The sequence below is a fragment of the Dermacentor andersoni genome, chromosome 1 (genome assembly GCF_023375885.2).
Source record: "Dermacentor andersoni chromosome 1, qqDerAnde1_hic_scaffold, whole genome shotgun sequence".
Classification (NCBI taxonomy): Eukaryota; Metazoa; Arthropoda; class Arachnida; order Ixodida; family Ixodidae; genus Dermacentor; species Dermacentor andersoni.
Window position 1 is genome coordinate 101,080,434 of NC_092814.1, and position 19,911 is coordinate 101,100,344.

The 19,911-nt window shown below is 47.3% G+C and overlaps 1 protein-coding gene across 1 annotated transcript in view; it reads left to right on the forward strand.

The window, feature by feature from the left end:
• Positions 1-19,911, forward strand: part of LOC126545467 (nucleolar protein 9) — a 90,254-nt gene that overhangs the window by 46,269 nt on the left and 24,074 nt on the right. The window contains exons 6-7 of the mRNA XM_050193345.3: positions 9,767-9,905; positions 16,289-16,481. Of these exons, the coding sequence (XP_050049302.1) occupies positions 9,767-9,905; positions 16,289-16,481 (332 nt within the window). The remainder of the gene's footprint in view (positions 1-9,766; positions 9,906-16,288; positions 16,482-19,911) is intronic.

The following is a 19,911-nucleotide window of genomic DNA, read 5'->3' on the forward strand; positions in this document are numbered from 1 at the left end:
CTTGAGGGGATCAGGCCGGATACCGTCTTTGTCAACAAGATGACCCAGCACAAGGGTTTGACGGTCACCAAAGTTAAATTTCTTGGAGTTCAGAACCAGGCCAGCGTTTTTGATGCAGTCGAGGACAATATCCAGGCGCGTATTGTGCTCATTGAATGTGCGCCCGAATATAACAATGTCGTCAAGATAGCACATACAGATGTTCCACTTTAACCCACGCAGAATGGTGTCCATGAACCTTTCAAAGGTTGCTGGAGCGTTGCACAACCCAAATGGCATCACATTGAATTTGAATAATCCATCCGGGGTTATGAAGGCTGTTTTCTCCTTGTCTGCCGGGTGTATCGGGATTTGCCAATATCCTGAGCGCAGGTCCACTGAAGAAAAATAAGAGGCCGAATGCAGGCAATCAATTGCATCATCAATCCGGGGCAGGGGGTAGACATCCTTCTTAGTCACGGCGTTTAATCTTCGATAATCGACGCAAAATCTCCAGTTACCGTCTTTCTTTCTGACAAGTATGACCGGAGCTGCCCAAGGACTCGAGGACTCTTGTATTATTCCATTTTTCATCATGTCACTCACTTGTTCCCTGATTATCTTCCGCTCGTTAGGCGACACGCGATAAGGCTTTTGCCTGATCGGGCGTGCAGATCCCGTATCGATAGTATGGCGTGTTCGTGACTCGGGAATCGAGAACGCTTTGTCCGGCTGCGCAAAGTCAAACACTGACAGATGCTTAGAAAGCGTATCTACCAAGGTATGGTGCTCCCTTGTGCTGAGTGACTTGTTTATCATAGACAGAAGCTTTTTGTCTGAGACGTGGCGAAGGTCAGCAGGTTCACACAGCGGATCTGTTAGTACGGCTACGGACGAAGACGTGTATTCTGTAAAGTAGGCGAGTTTCAAGCCGTCTGGAAGCAGGACGGGTTCTGCCGAGCAGTTGGCCTTCCACAAGCCAGCACGCCCGTTGCCGATGGATACCACACAATGAGGGACAAAAATGTTCTTCTTCATACAATTTAGATGCATTGGCTCTACGGAGGCATCGAAACTGTCTGGAACTTCACCGCAACACACAACCGGCACGCACACAGAGGTGGACGCAGGCACAACAGTATCTGCAGATACACAAAGTTCACCTTGACTGCAAGTCTCCTCTAAGAGCCCGGACGAAACATGGCCATCGACGCAAACTTCCCCCATGTGACAATCGACGGTTGCACCACACTGTCGTAAAAAGTCGATGCCCAAAATCACTTCGTGCGTCGATCGGGGAATAACTACAAACTCCGTCGCGAAAACTCCACCAGCCAAGGATACGTCAGCAGTGCACACACAAACAGGGCGCAACGACTCGCCGCTCACTCCACAAAACGTTGCAGCCTGGTCCCACCGAAATACAACTTTACGCCCCAACCGACCTTTAAAACCGAGACTCATTACGGATACAGTTGCACCGGTATCCACTAAAGCCATAGTAGAAACACCATCAACAAGTACATGCACTTTGTTCTTAATCATAGCAACTGCAGGGGGCATTTCTGTCGATAGCACGTGTCGAGCGACCTCACCCCCATCGGCCGCGCTAGCTAGTTTTCCGGTTGTGAAGGCGAGGCGGAGCGGCGCACTGGCGATGGAGATTGACATAAACGCGGTGGACGAGAAGTTGGCGGTGGCGTCAAACTGCTGTCAGATGCCGGCGAGCGGCTCGGAAGCTTCTCTGCCAGTAATCGTTGCCAGGAGGGACGCCAGCTGACCAAGAGGTGGTGTACGGCTGTTGAGTTGTCCTCGTAGGAGGTGTGGGCCTTGTTGAAGATCCGGATCGACCATTCCATGTTGTTGGGCGACAATTGCAAAACCTCGCTATGTGGCCCGCGACACCGCATTGGAAACACACCGGCAGATGCCTCAAATTGCGATGTTCTTCCATGTAGTCGCGCATGTTGCTGTCGACTGCATAGACAGCAGGTGGGTGACATTCATCATGGCTAGGCATCAGCCGCTGGGAGGCGTGCGTGCGGCGTGGGCGTTGGTCGTAGTCATGACCTTGATAGCTCATGGTCCCTCTCGTTTGTGGGGTAGACCTATACTCGATGGTCGCTGAGTGAACCGTGGGTTGCCATGACGTCGAAATGGCCGTGTTTCTCATATCGTGTGGTGAGTACGCGCCAGTGATGCCGGGTGTGCAACGGTACACCTCTTCCTGATGGTGGAGCAACTCTTCGCGAACAATCTGCCGTATAGTGGATGGAAGGTCAACACACGAGCTCGGGTCTACACTTGCCACCGTCGTGACATTAGCCAGGCGACCAAACTTCGGTATTATCCGTCGCATCTTCAGCGTCTCAAAGGTCCTGCAGTGGCGAATGACGTCAGACACGGAATCCAAGCTTTCCTTGCCGATCAAAAAATTGTAGACGTCTTCGGTTATTCCTTTCAACAAATGTCCAACTTTGTCATCTTCAGACATTTGAGAGTTGAGTATTTTACACAGTTTCAGCACTTCTTCGATATAAGTCGTACAGGTCTCGCCGGGAATCTGAGCTCTTTGCGAAAGCGTCTGTTCAGCGCGTTTCTTTTTTGCGCTAGAGTCTCCAAAACACGCTCTGAGCTCCTCGACGAAAAGCTCCCATGAAGTGAGCGTGTCTTCGTGATTCTCATACCAGACGAGCGCTGTGTCGGTGAGGGAAAACACAACATTGGACAATTGTGCAGTCGAGTTCCAACCGTTAGACCGGCTCACCCTTCGGTAGTTCGTGAGCCACTCGTCGACATCTTCTCCGGCTTTTCCTACGAAAGTGAGTGGCACCCGGTAGTATTGCCACGGAACACCAGGTGTTGGCCTTGAAGCCGCGTCAGATCCTTCGGGAATCTGGCAGGTGTATTCAGGCATGGCAGGTGAGGGTGGCAGAAGTCCGGCAAGTCGACGGCTTCGGTGAAGTTGTAGCAGCGTAGGCTCCGTGGTTACGAGGTGTACCCCGCACCGTCCACCAATTTGTTACAAGCACGGGGAAAAGGGGTTTATTTAGGCGTGCGAGAGCAGGAACGGCAGGCTACGAAGAACAGTGTTGTGACGCGAAGCGCCAACTGATAAGACAAGACTATGCATTGACGGGGAACCACGGAACTGCCTTTATTCTGATGGCAATCGCTTATATACACTTGATATAATTGACAGCGCCCCCTATACACAACACATTCCCCCTCATTAACAAAAAAAAGAAAGGAATTAAAGTCAATCCACTTTCGCGCACTCACTTCACATCACATGACACGAGCGATGTTCTTACTGTCAGGTAAGCTCGTAGTCTTGATATCGCGCTGGCACTCTTCTTGTTCGTTCCGGCCTGGTGCGAGATGGTGCTGTGGTTGTGGCCAATTGCGATCGAGAATTGTCTTGCTGATCGGGAACCTCTAGAATAGACTCCGTTACTGTGGGCTGTGCACCGTCAGAATGGCTGGCGCTTCTCTGGATGTCTTCTGATGGCACCATTTCAGATTGATTCTCGACGGTAGTAGGGGTATTTTGCTCCGCCATCTTCCCTATGTGAAGATCCAGATCACAGGAAAACCCCGAGGCCGCACTGCGTTGCGCTGTGACCGCGTCCGCTAGTGCCTGTCCTGTCCCAACTTTACCAATTACTGTTAGTTTTGATGCGTTCCATTTCGTACCGTTTGCCAGCAAAAACGAATTCGTGCCCACTCGTCTCTTCACCTGGATCGGCAAAGAAAACTTGTGTTTCGTCTTTGGTCCGCCTTGCTTTATTTTTACGAAATCTCCTGGCTCAATGGTAGACGCTCTGGCACCTCGTTTTTCATCGGTGTACTTTTTTGTTCGTTGTTGCTGCTCCTTAATGCGCTGTTTCAACTTTTCCATGGCGGCACGCGGCTCCTCGAAAAATTCCCTTTCTGGGAGGCCAACAACATCTAATCTTGTTCTGGGTCTTCTTCCATGCAGTAGGTAAGCCGGTGACGCTCCTGTAGTTGCATGTGGGGTGGCCCTGTAAACACCCAGGTAGTCCCAGATTGCCTCCTTCAGTGGTCTTCGTTCCAATGCCGCAACCTGAATATATTCCTTGAGAACGCGGTTGAACCTCTCAATCTGACCATTGCATTGCGGGTAATACAATGTTGTAACACAATGCTGGATTCCCCGATCTCGTAAAAACTGCTCAAAACATGTCGACATAAACTGACGCCCATTGTCAGTCACAATGCTTTTCGGGTACCCTTCTCTCGCAAAAAGTTCCAAAAGCACTTTCACTACTGCCTGTGCAGTGATTGTGGACACAAATGCCACCTCGGGCCACTTGCTGTGGTAATCAATAATAGTGATTGCAAACCTGCACTCCGGAGGGGCTCGCTCCATCGGCCCAACGATGTCGATTCCCAGCTTTTCCCACGGCTTCTCGGGCCACTTTACTGGCTCCAATGGGGCCATTACGGTTTTTGCCGATTTATCTGATGCTTTGCAGATAGCACAATTGCTAACCAGCGATTCCACATCCCTGTCCATTCCGGGCCACCAGTACTGTTCCCTTAACCGTTGTTTGGTCCTTACAATGCCTGGATGTGATTCATGTGCCATAATGACCAGCCTGGAAGTGAGTGTCGATGGGGGAACGACCCGTTCCGCGCGAAACAGTAGCCCGTCTATCACCGACAGCTCTTCTTTTATACGAAAAAACAACCTTAACTTTCCAGCTAAACAGCCCTTTTCCGGCCATCTGAACGTAACATGCTGCGCCACCTCATTTAATAATGAATCCTCAGCTGTTTCTGCTTGCAACTCACTCTTAGTGATCATGCTGGAAACCACAGCAACTGCTTCCTCCACCGGTTCGTCCTCTGCAGAGGTCAAAGGTAACCTAGAAAGTGCATCCGCAACGACATTGGTGTTCCCCTTTGTGTACTGCACAGTGAAGTTGTATCTCAAAAGTCTAGCACACCAGCGTTCAATACGCAGTGGGCGTCTTCCAACCCCATTTGTGGACAGCAGTGTCACCAAAGCCTGATGATCAGTTCGTAAGACAAACCTGCGGCCCCACAGATAAACGTGCCAATGTTCGCAAGCCCATAAACATGCCAGCGCCTCTCGTTCCCCGGTAGAGTACTTGCGCTCTGTAGGAGTTAGTGTCCTCGAAGCGAATGCCACTGTACGTACTTCTCCGTCGACTACCTGCTGGAGCACAGCTCCCAGTCCATATGCCGAGGCGTCAGTGGTCACTTGTACAGGCAAAGACTCGTTGAACATAGCCACCACCCCGCATGATGACAGCATCTCCTTGATCCTGCAAAAGCTCTCCTCGGTGCTCTGATCCCACACGAACTTCTGTCCTTTACGAAGGAGTCGTCGCAGCGGCTCCACCACCTCTGCATAATTGGGAAGAAAATGGGAGTAATAGCCTACGAGCCCAAGGAAAGACCGCAGCGAGACTACATCGGCAGGCGTTTGTGCTTTAATCACAGCATCCACCTTTGACTTGAGTGGGGCAAGACCACTTGCACTCACACGATGACCCAAAAAGGAGAGTTCCTTGACAGCGAACACGCATTTCTGATTTAGCTGCAGCCCCGCCTCAGCGATCCGATGCAATACCTCGCGAAGGTTACGGTTGTGCTCGTTCTTAGTCTTTCCAAAGACTATGATGTCGTCGATATAAAACAACACGCCCTTGCAGCCCTTCAAGATTTCTTGCATCATTCGCTGAAACGCGGCTGGTGCCGATGCGAGGCCAAAACACACTCTGCGGAACCTAAATAAGCCTTCGTGCGTAATAAACGTCGTTAATTCGCGACTATCTTCGGCTAATTCCACTTGATGGTAGGCTGCAGCAAGATCCAGTTTCGAGAACCATGCTGCTCCGCTCAGCGCATGCAAGAGTTCCTCAGTGTGCGGCAAAGGGAATCCATCAATGACTACTGCTTTGTTCGGCTCGCGTAAATCGACGCATAGACGAATAGTTCCATCCTTCTTCTGCACAACCACTATAGGAGACACCCATTCCGCAGCACTGACCTTTTCTATAATGCCTGCATCCAATAATCTTGCCAGTTCAGCCGCTACCTTCTCTCGCAGCGTCAGGGGCAACCGTCGAACCTTCGCTGCTACTGGTTTTACATCTGTACGCCGCTTCACAGAATGTACGAAGTTTTCCGCTAATCCCAACTTATCAGCGAAAAGAAAGGAAAACTCACATAATTCAGGAGGAAGCGACTGGGGGCTGACCGTGATTTGCAAACACTCCAGTGTAGAACCGATGATGTGCAATTGTAGCTGGTGGACCCCATCCAGTCCTAGTAATGCCATGCCTTGGGGAACAACGTAAAATCGAAGGCAAGCCGAGTTGTTCCCGCGTACAACTCTGGCTGTGAACCATCCCAAGACCGGAATTTTCTTCTGTGAAAAATCCCGCAGCGTCGCTGAAGCCGCAGTCAAAGGAAAGCTGTTGGCGAACTTGGCTCGATAAACGTGGTCTGGCAAGATAGACACCGACGACCCAGTATCTACCAGCAACTGAAGTGGCTCGTTCTCAATAACGACGTCAACGACCAAAGTCCTTCGTTCCACTTGTCTGACCGCCAGTACAGTGAGCACGTCCTCCTCGCTAGCGCCGTCGTTTCGGACCGTCCGCACGTCCCGCTCTGCCGACCTGCCACAGACCGCTCGAAAATGTCCCATTCTGTGGCACTGGGAACAACGTTTCCCCCGTGCTTTGCATTCCTGTGAATTAGCTAGGTGCCTTGTAGAGCCGCACCGGTAACACTTGCGCACCGGCGTCATTGCCGCGTCGCTGTCTGGGCTTTTGCCTTGAGATACATGCTGCACGATGTCCGTTTGTGACGACCCTTGGTCATAGATCGCAGCCCCCTCCGCTGCCTGCTCGTACGTCTGTAGCATTTCCACTGCCTCTGCGAGCGTAAGTTGTGACCCCTTCACGAGCAATTTCTGTCGCAACTCAGTGCTCCGTACTCCGTCAACAACCCTGTCTCGTAGAGCCGCTTCCAAGAATTGCCCGAAGTCGCACGTCTTTGCTAACTGTCGGAGAGCACTGACGTACTCTCGTATCGGCTCGTTCGGCAGTTGCCGACGTAACGTGAATCGACGTCGCTCGACCAGTACGTTGACGGTGCTTGAGAACTGCCGCTCCAATAGGCTCAACGCCTCCGTGTAACTATCCGCTTCACTTGCCTCCGTCCTGTCTTTTCCTGCTGGTTTGCTTGTCTCCTGCCCGGCTTTTGTCGTGTCTGACGTTCGTGCCGGCTCTGGGCCCAATGTGCGAAAAACACGGCGTCCCTCGACCCCAAGACATTGCAGCAGAATGGCCTTTTTCCGTAGTGGCGGTTGCGCGTCCATCCCCGTCGCTTCAAGAAAATTTGTGAAATCGACGCGCCACTGCTCCCATGGAATTGTCGCATCTCCAGGAGTCTCCAGGAAAGGCGGTAATGACGGTAGTCCGTACGCTGCCATTTCGTAGGTGACGCCCCTTGGAACAGCACGGAGCCAGGTAAGGGAAAACAGTTCGTCGCTAGCTCGCTAGCTTCGCCGACTGCGCCAGATTGTTGTGACGCGAAGCGCCAACTGATAAGACAAGACTATGCATTGACGGGGAACCACGGAACTGCCTTTATTCTGATGGCAATCGCTTATATACACTTGATATAATTGACAGCGCCCCCTATACACAACAAACAGGAATGGCCGCTGCACAGTCTTCGTTCTCCTCTTCCCCTCTCTTCTTGATCCCCGCGTCCTTTTGACGCGCTTGGACGTAACAATATAAATAAAAGGGAAGCCTTCTGTGCGAATGAAGCCAGAAAGGGGGAAGAAAAGGGGGAGGTTAAGGGAGAGGGGGATGAAACTAGCTGCATGTTGTTGGCAACCTTCTGAAGCAGCGTCTAGTATTTAATATGTTCTTATTGATTAGTAAGGGTCAATTAAATAACTTTTTGATTTTTTACTTCACAGTCACAATGTCAGTACATTGTTTGTAACTCTGTTTCATGTGTAGTAGGCAATGCTATGAAGGTTAAAGAAACTTCTCTCACTACTCACATTTGCGACCCAATAACGGTTTATATGTGAATGAAAGGTAACAAGTCTGCATCAGGTAATTCACTGCCATTAAGGCTCATACTTTCATGTTGTAAAATATGGCAGGAAAGTTTTTTTTACCCTTGTATTTTATTTGTTTTAAACCCTTACCTTGTTCATTTCCTCGTACTTCATGAAATGTGTTCATTGAGCAAATGGCTTAAAAGGCGGAAGTTTGGGCTTGCTGGTAAGCTTAACTTTTGATGAACAGTGCAAAACATGCACAGGGGACAGAATTTAGGGCTATGTTTCTCTCTTTTGCAATTCTTGCTCTGATTGTTAAATGACCTAGAGTCATGCGAGTTTTTCTGGAGCTCCTGAGGAAATTCCTTGCACTTTTGTTTTCCAATGGCCTCATCTGTTTTCTAACAACCAGTGAAGAATCGTTCGTTGTATCAGTACAATGCTTTGAAAAGTAGTCAATGTATCTGGACTTGATTTCAGTGGGTTGCTTCTTTAATTTGTAGTATGAGTGAAATGTTGTTATAACCAATAGGTTGTTTCTCTTTAGTTTGTTATAAGTTGTTTTGACTGCCATTGTAAGTCATTAAGCCTCAGGAAGCTGATCCTGCATTTCACAGCACAATGCAGACAACATTGCATGTGACCTCTGTGTTCTTAGCTATGTTGAAACCATTGTAGTAAGCATACTTTGCACAAAACTTCAACACTCTCATGCATGAGGAATGCCATAGTTGTTGCAATTGTTCAATTGTACAGAAATAATGCCTAGTATAAATGCCTCATAAAGCATTCAGTAGAGTAGTTGAATTTTCGAATGGTAGTTGGTGTTGCCATAGTTATGCCAAAAATTGTGCTAAAGACTCATGAATTCGCGAAAAAGAGTTGTAAACTGGCAGTTTTTTGGTGGTACAAGAATCCATTATTACGCTAGCTAAACCACAATATGCTAAAAACCCACATGTATCTGAGTGTGGCATCTTTTAATGTAAATAAATACTAAGCGGTTGCTGAATGACTTCTGAAAAGTGTTCCATGTTGTATGAAGTACAATGCTTTGGAAAAGTTGTATAAATGTCATTGTATCTTTCATGCGCTACATTCCCACAAACTGGCACTACTGGCGTGGTTGGATTTCAGCTTGTATGTAAAATGCCTCTTTAGAATAATGCACATTTTGAAAAATTACGGGTTGACATGCTGAAGCTTCCATATTTTGAAAAGTCCCAGCATGGTCCACTGGTGTAATTATCCATCTTCTACAGACTTTTGAGCACTGCACTAAAGCAGGACAGGCAGAAGGGCATGACTGAATCTGCATTAATGCATCTTCTTTCTTTTTCTTTATTCTACTGGACCTCAAGACTTGGCTTCTCAGCACAGGACCATGCAACTACTTCTAAATACTTATAATTCACAGCAAATGCCACACTGAATAGATGTCAGTGTTAGTAATCAGTGGAACAGCACATTGTGGAAGTTTGTGATAAAATCAGACTTTCTTGTTCCTTTTCAGCCTTGCACGGACAGTTGTGATTGCCATTGACTCTGCTTGGAACCAGCTTTATTGAGCAGCTGAATTAATTTGCTAAGAATATGGCTTGCTGATATCTTTGAGCTTAAAGAACTATGATCAAGATATTTCCTGTGTGCTTTTATGTTTATGTGCTTTCGTTAGAAGATGGGAATAATTACTATATCTTACAGATATCATGGCCAACAACGTAGCGTCAATGATTTTGCAAGCCTTGATTATGATACTACAATTGAAGAATCCAAAATTGCTATCTGTATTTGTGAAGCATATTGCCAAGGCTGTTTTCTCACAAGCCCCAAAAGATGAAAGGTATGCATTTTGTTATTCTACATTTACTTGACTGCATTTAGTGAAGCAACACTTGTGCCTTTGTCTTGTGTTGTACAGCTGGATGGTGTACATAGTGTGGCTGAAAGCTTTTGCTTTGAAATGCTAGTATGTGCTTACATGCTTAATCAAGCAGTTACAGCTCGGGGAGAAAATGTTTCGAAGTTTTGCTTATGTTGATACAACGCAAGGTTTGCACTCTTTATTCAACTTACAGAAAGCTGGCTTTTCAAAACATATTATGCTGAGGTGACTTGGCAAGGCAACTTAGGTGCATCAACTTAGTTGCAAGGCTTTAAAGCTTCAAGAGAAGTTCTTGGCATTTACTGACGAACAGTAAAAAATCTTGGTAGCAAATTCGAGTTAAAATGCAGTTAGTCAGACTCGCCACATTTTTGTTTCACATTTTCCCTCTTGTAACCCATCCCCCTTTAACATCTCTCGCACTGAGGGTTGAATAAGATAAATCATTGGAAATAATTGTTGGTTTTAGAGATTTGCAATAGATGGGGGTGGGCATAGGGTATAAAATTTGTCACTTGCATTTGCACTTAGACATATGCTCAGTTTACAACAACCAGATTTAGTAAACTGTTGGGATGTGTACTGCCTTTTCTATTCTCTGAGAGCAAGTAAAGGCAATAATGGCATCACCGAGGATAGTTTACCATATTTGTGTTGAAATATGGTCTTTCTTGACATTCTGTTCTTGCTATTCTTCACATATTTATTTGCTTAAAGAAATTGAAGTTTTGAATGAAAACATTTTGTTGAGCTGTTGTTTTACACTATTCTGCAGAGCGTGACACATTTGTGATCTGTGGCGTTCATTACTTGTAGACTTGTGCAATGTCAAATTTTTGGTTCAAACTAAAGTTGAAGCAAATAGTAATAGTGGTGGCAGATAGTTTTAATAGTTGTGGTATTTGCATAAAACTTTGATGCAACAGTTGGAAGTTTCCAAATAAAAGAAAAAGAAAAGGGCTCTTCACTAACAAAAGTGAAGGCATTTTCATCTACAGAATCAATTTATTTTCATAGTGCTGCTTCCCAGATATTTTTATGCAGAAATGCAAGTTCAACTTTTTTTACAGTGCCAGCAGTACAGAAAATGAATTTACAAATTTTTTGTGGTTCAGTTTTACTTAAAATTTTGTGGTGCTTCAGGCTGTGGGTGCGTCTTGCATTTGCGTATCATCACAATGCCAAGATGTGCGACCTTGACTGCGATGGCAGCAGTTGAGGCTGTATTTTACAAATTCTTCTCAGTGCTTTCTGCCTACACGTGAGCTTAACTCATTCTGTTCAGGAAGCACACAGACAAAGTTGGTAAGCATGGTCACTGTAATTGTCAGTCGCGGACCCAAGCACTTCTATGGCCCTCATTTGCACGTGCACATTATCTTGGGGCCCGATCGTTGATGAGTCCTTCAATGAGTGGCAAAATTCTTGTGATGGTTTGCCACCCACCACACGCTGGCCAGTGGTGAATTTTCAGTTCGGCCACACTCCGTTGGCTATATGCTGAAGCCTAACCAGCACTACTTCACTGTGTGTCAGCAGTTAAAGTTGCAGCTTGGTTCCAAGTCGAAGCAATCTATTTGCTTCAGCCATATGGCTCATGGAAAGCAAAGGAACCACTTGACCAACAAAAGCAAGAGTACGAAGGTCAACCTGAATGGTGCCAACTTGCTTAAAGGCCAACTGTGACGAAATTTCACTTGGGTTAAATTGACTATAAATGCCTAGCGTATACTCTCAAAGTAATCTTGGCAAATCCACAGGGCTGGTAATTGCCTAATTTTGTTATTAGCAGCTATTAAATAGTGCCTATAGAGACGAGGCATACACCTCATGGCAAAGCAGTAGTGATGCGGATATGGCAAATATTGAAAAACCATACGCAACTGTTCATCCCTCTGTTGCACCATGTTGTGCCTAGGCAGCCAGGCGCATTGCTTAGTCACCATTTGCGAGTTTATGGATGTTTCTCTGTATGTGTGCTCTCCCTGTTGCGCTCGTGATTTGAGCTGTTGCAAGGATGCCGATGTGTTTTGTGGCCATCGGGTGCTCGAATGCGTACTCGCACATGAGCGATGGCTGTGTAGTACACAACGCTGAGTAGGGGAAGGCTGAACACATCTTTTCTGTCCCAGCTTTCAGAGTGCAAGTTTGCACTGCGGTGCAGCAGGCAAGTGCGATGCAGACCAGCCAACGCACACGAAGCACGCAAACTGCGGTTGACAAAGCTGCACAAGCTACATTTCAGCAGCAGTCACTTACCCATCAAGATCTGCTTGGCAAATGCTTTCTCAAGGTGACTACGAGTGCTATAAGCCGCAATGGCGCATGAAAACCAAAGGGAAGTTGTATTCAGGGTCGATATTCTCGAATGATCATTTCCGATAGTGCATCATCTTCAACACTTCGCACATTTCTCCATCGAATGCGTCGAAGTAGATGAACAAAAGCCTTTCTGACATAGCGCCAGAAACGAACAGGAATCGCATGCTGCATTTGTCATGAAGGAGAACGCGATGCGGCGGCCATGGTGTAGATGGGGCAGCAAGCCATGCAGGAATGCACTGCCATAGGATAATGAACCAACTGGCAATGCCGCCAGAACGAAAGGGGCCGAGCTTCGTCGCGGCCACAGTCCGGCCTGTCTGGCCGTGAGTTTGTGCGCACTTAGCACCAAGCCCTTCTAGCCCAGCTATGACAAGCCTCAGCTACTTATCATCCTTTGCTACAGATGGCGGTAGTTGTCTGATTGGTTTGATTGGTCGATGAGTCCGGCACTTCCAGCGTGTCAGGTAGCGGCTGGTGAAGTCGGATTCATTGTGCCGGAAGTGCTAAGATTGCTAAAATGTTATGTTGTGCTTTAAATGTGACCTGCAGCCGCGCGGCGATCAGTTGTTGCTGCAACGCTAGTGGACAAGTGCGCGGCGAGTGCTTCTTTGTCGAAGGCGCAAACGCAACACGCTCTCTTCAGTGAATCTGAACAGCGTGCTGCTGGTCAGCCAAGCTGGCGCGCGATGCACCAGGTTCCAGCTGCTCCTGCGTGCAATAAGACATGTTCTATTCCCGCGCCAGCCACACTAGACTAGAGCATCCAATTTTCGCCCATGTAGCGTAACTGCGCCATGCGGGGATTGCATTCGCCTTAAGCCAGACTAGCTTGGCCACCCCAATGCGCTCTTGTTTGAGTGGAGGCAGAACGCATCGAGGCCCTGCTCTTGAGCGTAGAAAACCAGCTGGACTCGGAGAATACTTTGCATTCTCTGTGGCTAGCAGGTGTGCAAGACGTGCTCACTGATACGCCGGAATGGAATACAGTAAAGCTGGTTAATTCACAACTCGTTAATTTGAAATTTCGGATAATTTGAAGTAGCCGTCACAGTCTGTCCAATAATGTATTGAAACAAATATGTAAAGCATCCCACTAATTCACACTGAAATCTGCACCGCAACCGATAATTCGAACTCTGCGCCGTCGTGGATAGGGAGAGTGCTAGTGCACGGGAGCACGTTGGTGACGCTGGCATCACCGCGCGGGCCGTGCAGCTTTGCTTTTTCCATCAGTGGCAAGGACGATAACACTGTCACTGCGCGCCGGGTTCTTTGTGTACGAGCAAAAGCGTGCAGGGGTGAGCCGGCAAAGGCAGGTCAATCTCGCTTGCGCGAGTGAGAAAGGCTTCGCGGCGCGCACCCTCTCCTGTTGCGCGCGAGGCACGGGGGTGAGGCGAGGGAGGGGGGGCACGTTCTTCCCTGGCGGCTGCTGTGGCTGCTGCTTATGGTGCAGCCATGCGGGCGGCGCATCTTGAAAGCGATCTGCGACGTGGCCAAAGTACACGCCCGCATGGGCCTCATCTTCAAAGCGATCTGCAATGTTTGCAGAGTGCGCGTTGTGCGGGTAGCTTCGTATGCGATGTACTTTCTATGTTTAGTTCGTGTTGAAGCGAGAGCCATACGAGGGTCAATTCATTCGCTGCCACTGCTGCGTTTCCTCCTGCGTTTTTCAGCGAGTTTCCACGGTCATCGAGCAAGATGTGTTTATGCTTACCTGTGGGCGCGTGGCATTGTGCTTGTCAATTAAGTTAGTAAGTGAATGTTTACAAGTTTCTATGGCCAATAGAACTACTATCCTTACTATGTATAGCTATCTACTAATTTGATATTGCAATCGATGCTTCGCTTTTCAGCCGAAACTGCAACATTTTTTTTTTTTATTCTCCGCACCAGTCAGCGTGACGAACACGCGAATAGATGAAGAGCCATCTCGACGTCGGGCACATCGGACCGCATTGGCTGCGTCCGGTTACGTTGGCTGCGCCAGTGATTCGAATTATAGATGTTGTTCACACCACTGTGATGTAGCATGTGTGAACGCGTGCTCATGCCACGTCGGTCTATATATTGCTAGGATCAGCCTGCAGCTATTTCAGCCCGCTGCAGGTGCGTCGACCGATCCGGGGTGATGGCGCCCTTCGGAGAACCAGCGAGGACAGCACTAACCAACCATGAACCTACTTCAGAGCACTGTGGACAACCGGCAGCCACACGGCGGGGGTCAGCACAGGGGAGTTCTCGAGGGGAGGTAATTGGCGGAACCTCCCCATGCGCTTTTCGAGACACCAGACAATGTGCAGCGGCGGAGGCCGCTGTGCGAGGTCCGCTCTGGAATTTAGAGACGCTGGCTGGGTTCGGGCGTGACCACCCGACTACAGGGACGCCAGACAATGGATACCACGACAACTGCGCTGCAAAGGTCGTCGGCCCTCGGAGAGAGCACCGAAACCTGTGCCGCATGTGTGTGCGTTAAACCCCTACCCTCTTCTCACAAAGGCAACCACGAGGACTTTCTACGGTGACGTCGAACGATGACGTCGAACGGAGTGGTTATAAGCGGCTGTTGTCGGCTGCTAGGGTGTGCTCATCGTCGTGCTCTGTGCTCGTCAATGTACTCGTGAGCTGTGTGCTCGTTTTGCTGTATGCTTTGTCTTGCGGGCTCCATTTGGGAGTCACGCTAGACTGTCAATGTATGTCTTGTTTAAACTGTAAATAATGTAAATAAACCCTGCTCGCCTAGTCCTGTCACCCCAAGTTCCTCCGATCGTCCTACAAGTCCGACTCCAAATCTTACAATATGCACCTTAACTGAGTGATTTTTTCTCCAACTTTCATTTGTTCGGATTTTGTATAATTCGAATTTTCGTAGCATCCCCGCGAAATTTGAATAAACGAGCTTTTGCTGTACTAGCAAGGAAAGCAGACAGCGCGGGCACTGGTTCTCCACATTCTTCACTGTACGTCACTTCCGCCGGGCAATAATGGCGGCGCTTTTTTTTTTTTTTTGTCAGTTTCCATATGAAAAATATCAATTTTTGCTAGCTCTTTGTGAAGCATTGACCTGTATTTCAAGCATAAAATTTTGCACAGAGGCTACTGTTTGTCGAATTCATTTAAAACTGGGCTTATTACCTGGTTGAAAAAGTTGTTGCAGTTGGACTTTAACAGCTGCCATATTTCTGACCAAATGCACACAGATAAGTTTGACAAATCTAGCAAGACACTGTACAGCATTCAAAACATTTGTCACCATTATACATTGGTTCAATAAAGAAGGTGGAGGTGCTGCAGGAATGTTTGAATAAGTGAGCAAGTTCTTAAAATAAATTTCCAACTGTAAACAAAGTCTCTGTTGTTGGCTTCTCCTGGCTATGAGCTTTTACAAACATGCAACTTGCTCACTGATGCGAAAAGTGTCGGTTGCACGTTTTACAATTTATATTCTTTTAAAATTTATATTTGCTTGAATACTTCGAAAATTCTTAGTACTGAAGTCTGAATCGAAGTGATAATCGGATAGCATAATAATCAATTGAATATTAAAAAATATAGACTATTCACACAACCCTAATTATTTGACACTTGATGGCTTGTAATTCGATTGTCGTTTCAAAGATCAAGTGTAGATAAGTGATTTATAACTGCATACTGTTAATGCATTTACTCCTTGACAGATTTCAAAGGCGGTTCTGATGTTTGCCTTCTAGCAGACTTCTGAGATGGTTACAGCAAAAGTGTAGGGACAGAAAAATTTAATGTTTGATGCTGCGGTATTGAAGGTGTGTTAAGTTAATTAACCGGTCTCTTAAGCTGATTAATTACAGTTACTGTTGGTTGTTTGAAGAAAATAAGGTTAAATACAAACAATTGCTGCAGTCATTCCTTCTCGTCAGTTCAGATTTCGGAATGCACTCCTTTGTGCATGCTTGCAAGGTTTTATTTTTGTGGTGCTGCCAGTGACGCATTGCAGTGCAACTAAATGGAGAGTGCTGACGAGCCCGTTTTTTCATTTGTAGGGTGTTACCACCTGCATTTTTGGACCCAAGTGCTTCATTCACAGTGGAGGAACTGCTCAAGCGTTGCTCTGCCAAGACTTTTACTAAATTATGGAACAATCACATTTCCGGCATCCTACTTCAGATGTCACTTCATCCTGTATCTACATTTTGTGCACAGCGTGTCATCGAGTATGCTACATCATCAGAGCAGGTTTGTTGAACACCGTATATGCAAGACAGTGAAGAGAATCAGCCATTTCTCTTTCTTCTTTTTTTTAAACTTCAATTCAGTCCATGAAACACAAAAGACTCATTGCCTTTTCATTATGAAATTACCTTTATTGTGCCTAATGACAACTCCATGGTGGGGGTCAAAATGTTTTATTTTTTTACATATGGGTCCAACTTTCCCCTGTTGGTACTTTCCTTGCTGGTATTTGGGGAGAAAGGGAATGGGATGGGATTCTCGGGAGGGGTTGCAGTTAAAAGCACATCAGCAGTGATGGTTCTTGGAAATATTCTATACAGGAATCTAAGATTAATTTTCTGTGCTGTGGTTCCCGACTAGGCCTTATCTACTGCTGAAAATTCGCTGGCCATAGTGATGCAGGAAGCTTCAGCGTGCTTTTCTCTTGATGCCTCATGAACTATAGGCAATCCCAGAGAGATTCCAGATCCCAGACCGGAGCTCGGAAAAAGTACGTACTAAACAGTAGTACTGCTTAACCGAAATAGCATGAGATTGCCCACTTACCTGTCAAAAATGGAACTCGGAGAGAGTGCGATGAAAAGGCAAAAACGTATCCCACGACCTCCTCTATAAAGTTTATATAGGAGGTTGTGATTAGCCCACTTTGTGCGACAAAAGTCTCGTTATTTTCATTTGATGCCGCCACGGCCTAGCAGCTGCGAGCCAGCTTTTCAGCTTGCCCCCTCTTCTTGGCAAACACTCGCATGGCGGATTCCTCGTTGGTGTTGCATATTCTCCATGCACTCACGCCGTAGCGCTACAGATGTCGCGGGGCACCTTTTTCATTGTGGGGTGCTGTTGTCGTCACGACGATAGCATTCGTGTGGCTGGCGTAACGCACAGCTATTGCTGTGTGCTGTCGCTTTCCGTGTCATCCTCATCACTGTCGTTAGGCGACACTTCAGCAACAGAGGCAACGATGGCGAAAAGTCGAATCTCGTAGCCACCATTTTTCCATGGTCACAACAGCGCTGCCATGCAACTTCTTCGCATTCCAAATGCCACACACTGTAGTCAACGATAGGTCCCTGCCGCGTGCCAGCACCGACTTTTTCGTGCCATGTTCAATGGCACGAACGATGCCCAATTTTCTATGCTGAGCACCCGGTGTTTTTTTATCCCAGCTTCTTCATGATGCCAGTCCTTGCTTGCACGATGCCGAAATGATGTTGATGTGGCTTCACGCACAGATGCACAGGGCGCTTAGAGGCTATTGCTACGATCTCTGAGGCTTGTTGTTCTGACGGGCCGCCCAATGGGGACGACGCACCACCGCCACCGTGATTGCGCAACGAAAAGTGGAAACACTATGTGTTAACCAATATGTACGCAATAAGCTGGTACGGTCTATGTGGATACAAAATGCGTTATGTTCAATGGCTGCTGAGTTGTGGATTTGACTTTACTACTTTTAAAACGAAACTACTGTTTAAGCGGATACGGTTTAACGAGGCTTTACTGTACTGCATTCATGATAGTTTGGAGTATGTCTTCATTCGTTCCCAAAGATTTTGGCATTACAGGTAAACCTTGATATAACGAACTTCAATATAACGAAATTCTCGATATAACAAAGTATTTAGCTTTTCATAACCTCTTATCCATAGGAAACCATGTATTTAGAACCTCGATATAAGAAGATTTCAATAAAACGAAATTTCACTTCTGCCGCAAAGGAATGCCGAGACAATTAATGGAAACTTCCTCGGACGCACATGGGCGAATGATTGAATTACAAGTGACTGCTTGCAAACGCACCTCTCAAATTGCGCACGGCGCGACAAAAGCAACTGCCGAAGTGGAGCAGCATCATACAGTATTCCGTATAAAATCCAAGTGCGATAACATCCTATCGCGGCCCGCACGCTTTGAGCTTTAGGTGCTAGTGAAAGTGTACGAGAGTGAGGCAAGAATGATGGTGGCTTCACGAGTCCCGCCTTCCCGCGCAAGCAAAGGGAAAGAAGGGGAGGGGAGTGAGCTCGTGGTAACACAATCAAGCGCATGTGAGGGACTGATGGGGGAAGGGGGGTAGTTGGCGCACATTGCAATGCGTATATGCAAGTGTATATGCCGCCGTGCACCTTGCTTTAGAGGTAAACTGCTGCATGTACAGAGTGGGCGTGTCGAGATGGCGCAGTATCATGTAAGCTGTCGTGTCGCGCATATTGTATTGGAGGTTGCGTAATCTTGAGTTTCGGTGGCTCGTTGAAGCAAGAGGCAGACGAAGCATTCGCTGCCAGCGCTTTTAATGATAGTGTCGTCCCAGTGCGGGCGACACTATCAGCCGCGAGGGCAGAGTGCATGCAAAAGTGTGGCTCTCTTCGCTTAGTTCGTACCGTCGATGTGAAAATATCGTTGACGTGGCATGAAACCATACCATTGGTCGATGACTCCAAATTCATCAAAATGAATTGTTTTCTCATTCAAATTTGCTTTTTTGATTGCCTGATAATTCGGAAAATTCTGTGGCCCCTTTCTATGTAAGAAAAAGCGATCGACGACTGTGCTATTTACATAAGAATTTCAATACAACGAAATTTCAGTATAATGAAGCAAATTGCTGACTTTACCTACTTCATCATATCGAGGTTTAACTGTACAGTAAATGCTCGTTAATTCGAATTCCGTGAAAATGCTACGAAAATTCGAATTCTACAAAATTCGAACAAATAAAAGTCAGAAAAATCGCTCGGTTAAGGTGCACATACAGTCCGACGTAGCGTGAGCACATGCTACGTCTATAGTTCGAAGCACTGGTGCAGCCAATGTAACCAGACGCGACCAACATAGCCCGACGTCGAGATGACTCTTGCTCCATCCGCGCATTCATCGCGCCGACCAACATTGCATGGCGCTGAGAAAAAAGGTGCTCAAGCCGCTTTGCCGACAGTCGCAAAGTGCCATTCAAAGTGTTCAAAGCGGCGCGCAGGTTGGGGATCGTTCTACGCATGTTCCAAAGAGAGCAGCTGACGGCTCACACGTCGAAGTCTAGAGGGGACAGTATTTCGGCTGGTGCAGCGCAAGCAGTGTAGTGCAACTGGTCACAAGCGACACGCGCCTGAGACATTGGACTTAAACGTGCCTGTGCGTCGCCAGCGTTCGCCGCAGGAATAAGAGCTGGGCTCTAAAATGCACTCGTGAAATGCACCACAACCTGCTGTGACATTGGTCACCATTGTACTTTCGTAGCTGCACCAGGCTGCACCTGCTGCACGCTGCCGAGTTCCACTGTACGTATAAGGTAACGGCCAAGCACGTATCCCAGCGATGCTTTCCTTTGATCCACGAGTCTCAAAGGCTATGCTTTTTGGTACTGCAAGGTGCTGATAAACGTCATGGCCGCCATATTTCAGACATTACCTGGTGCCACATCTTGGCAAAACACCTTGTA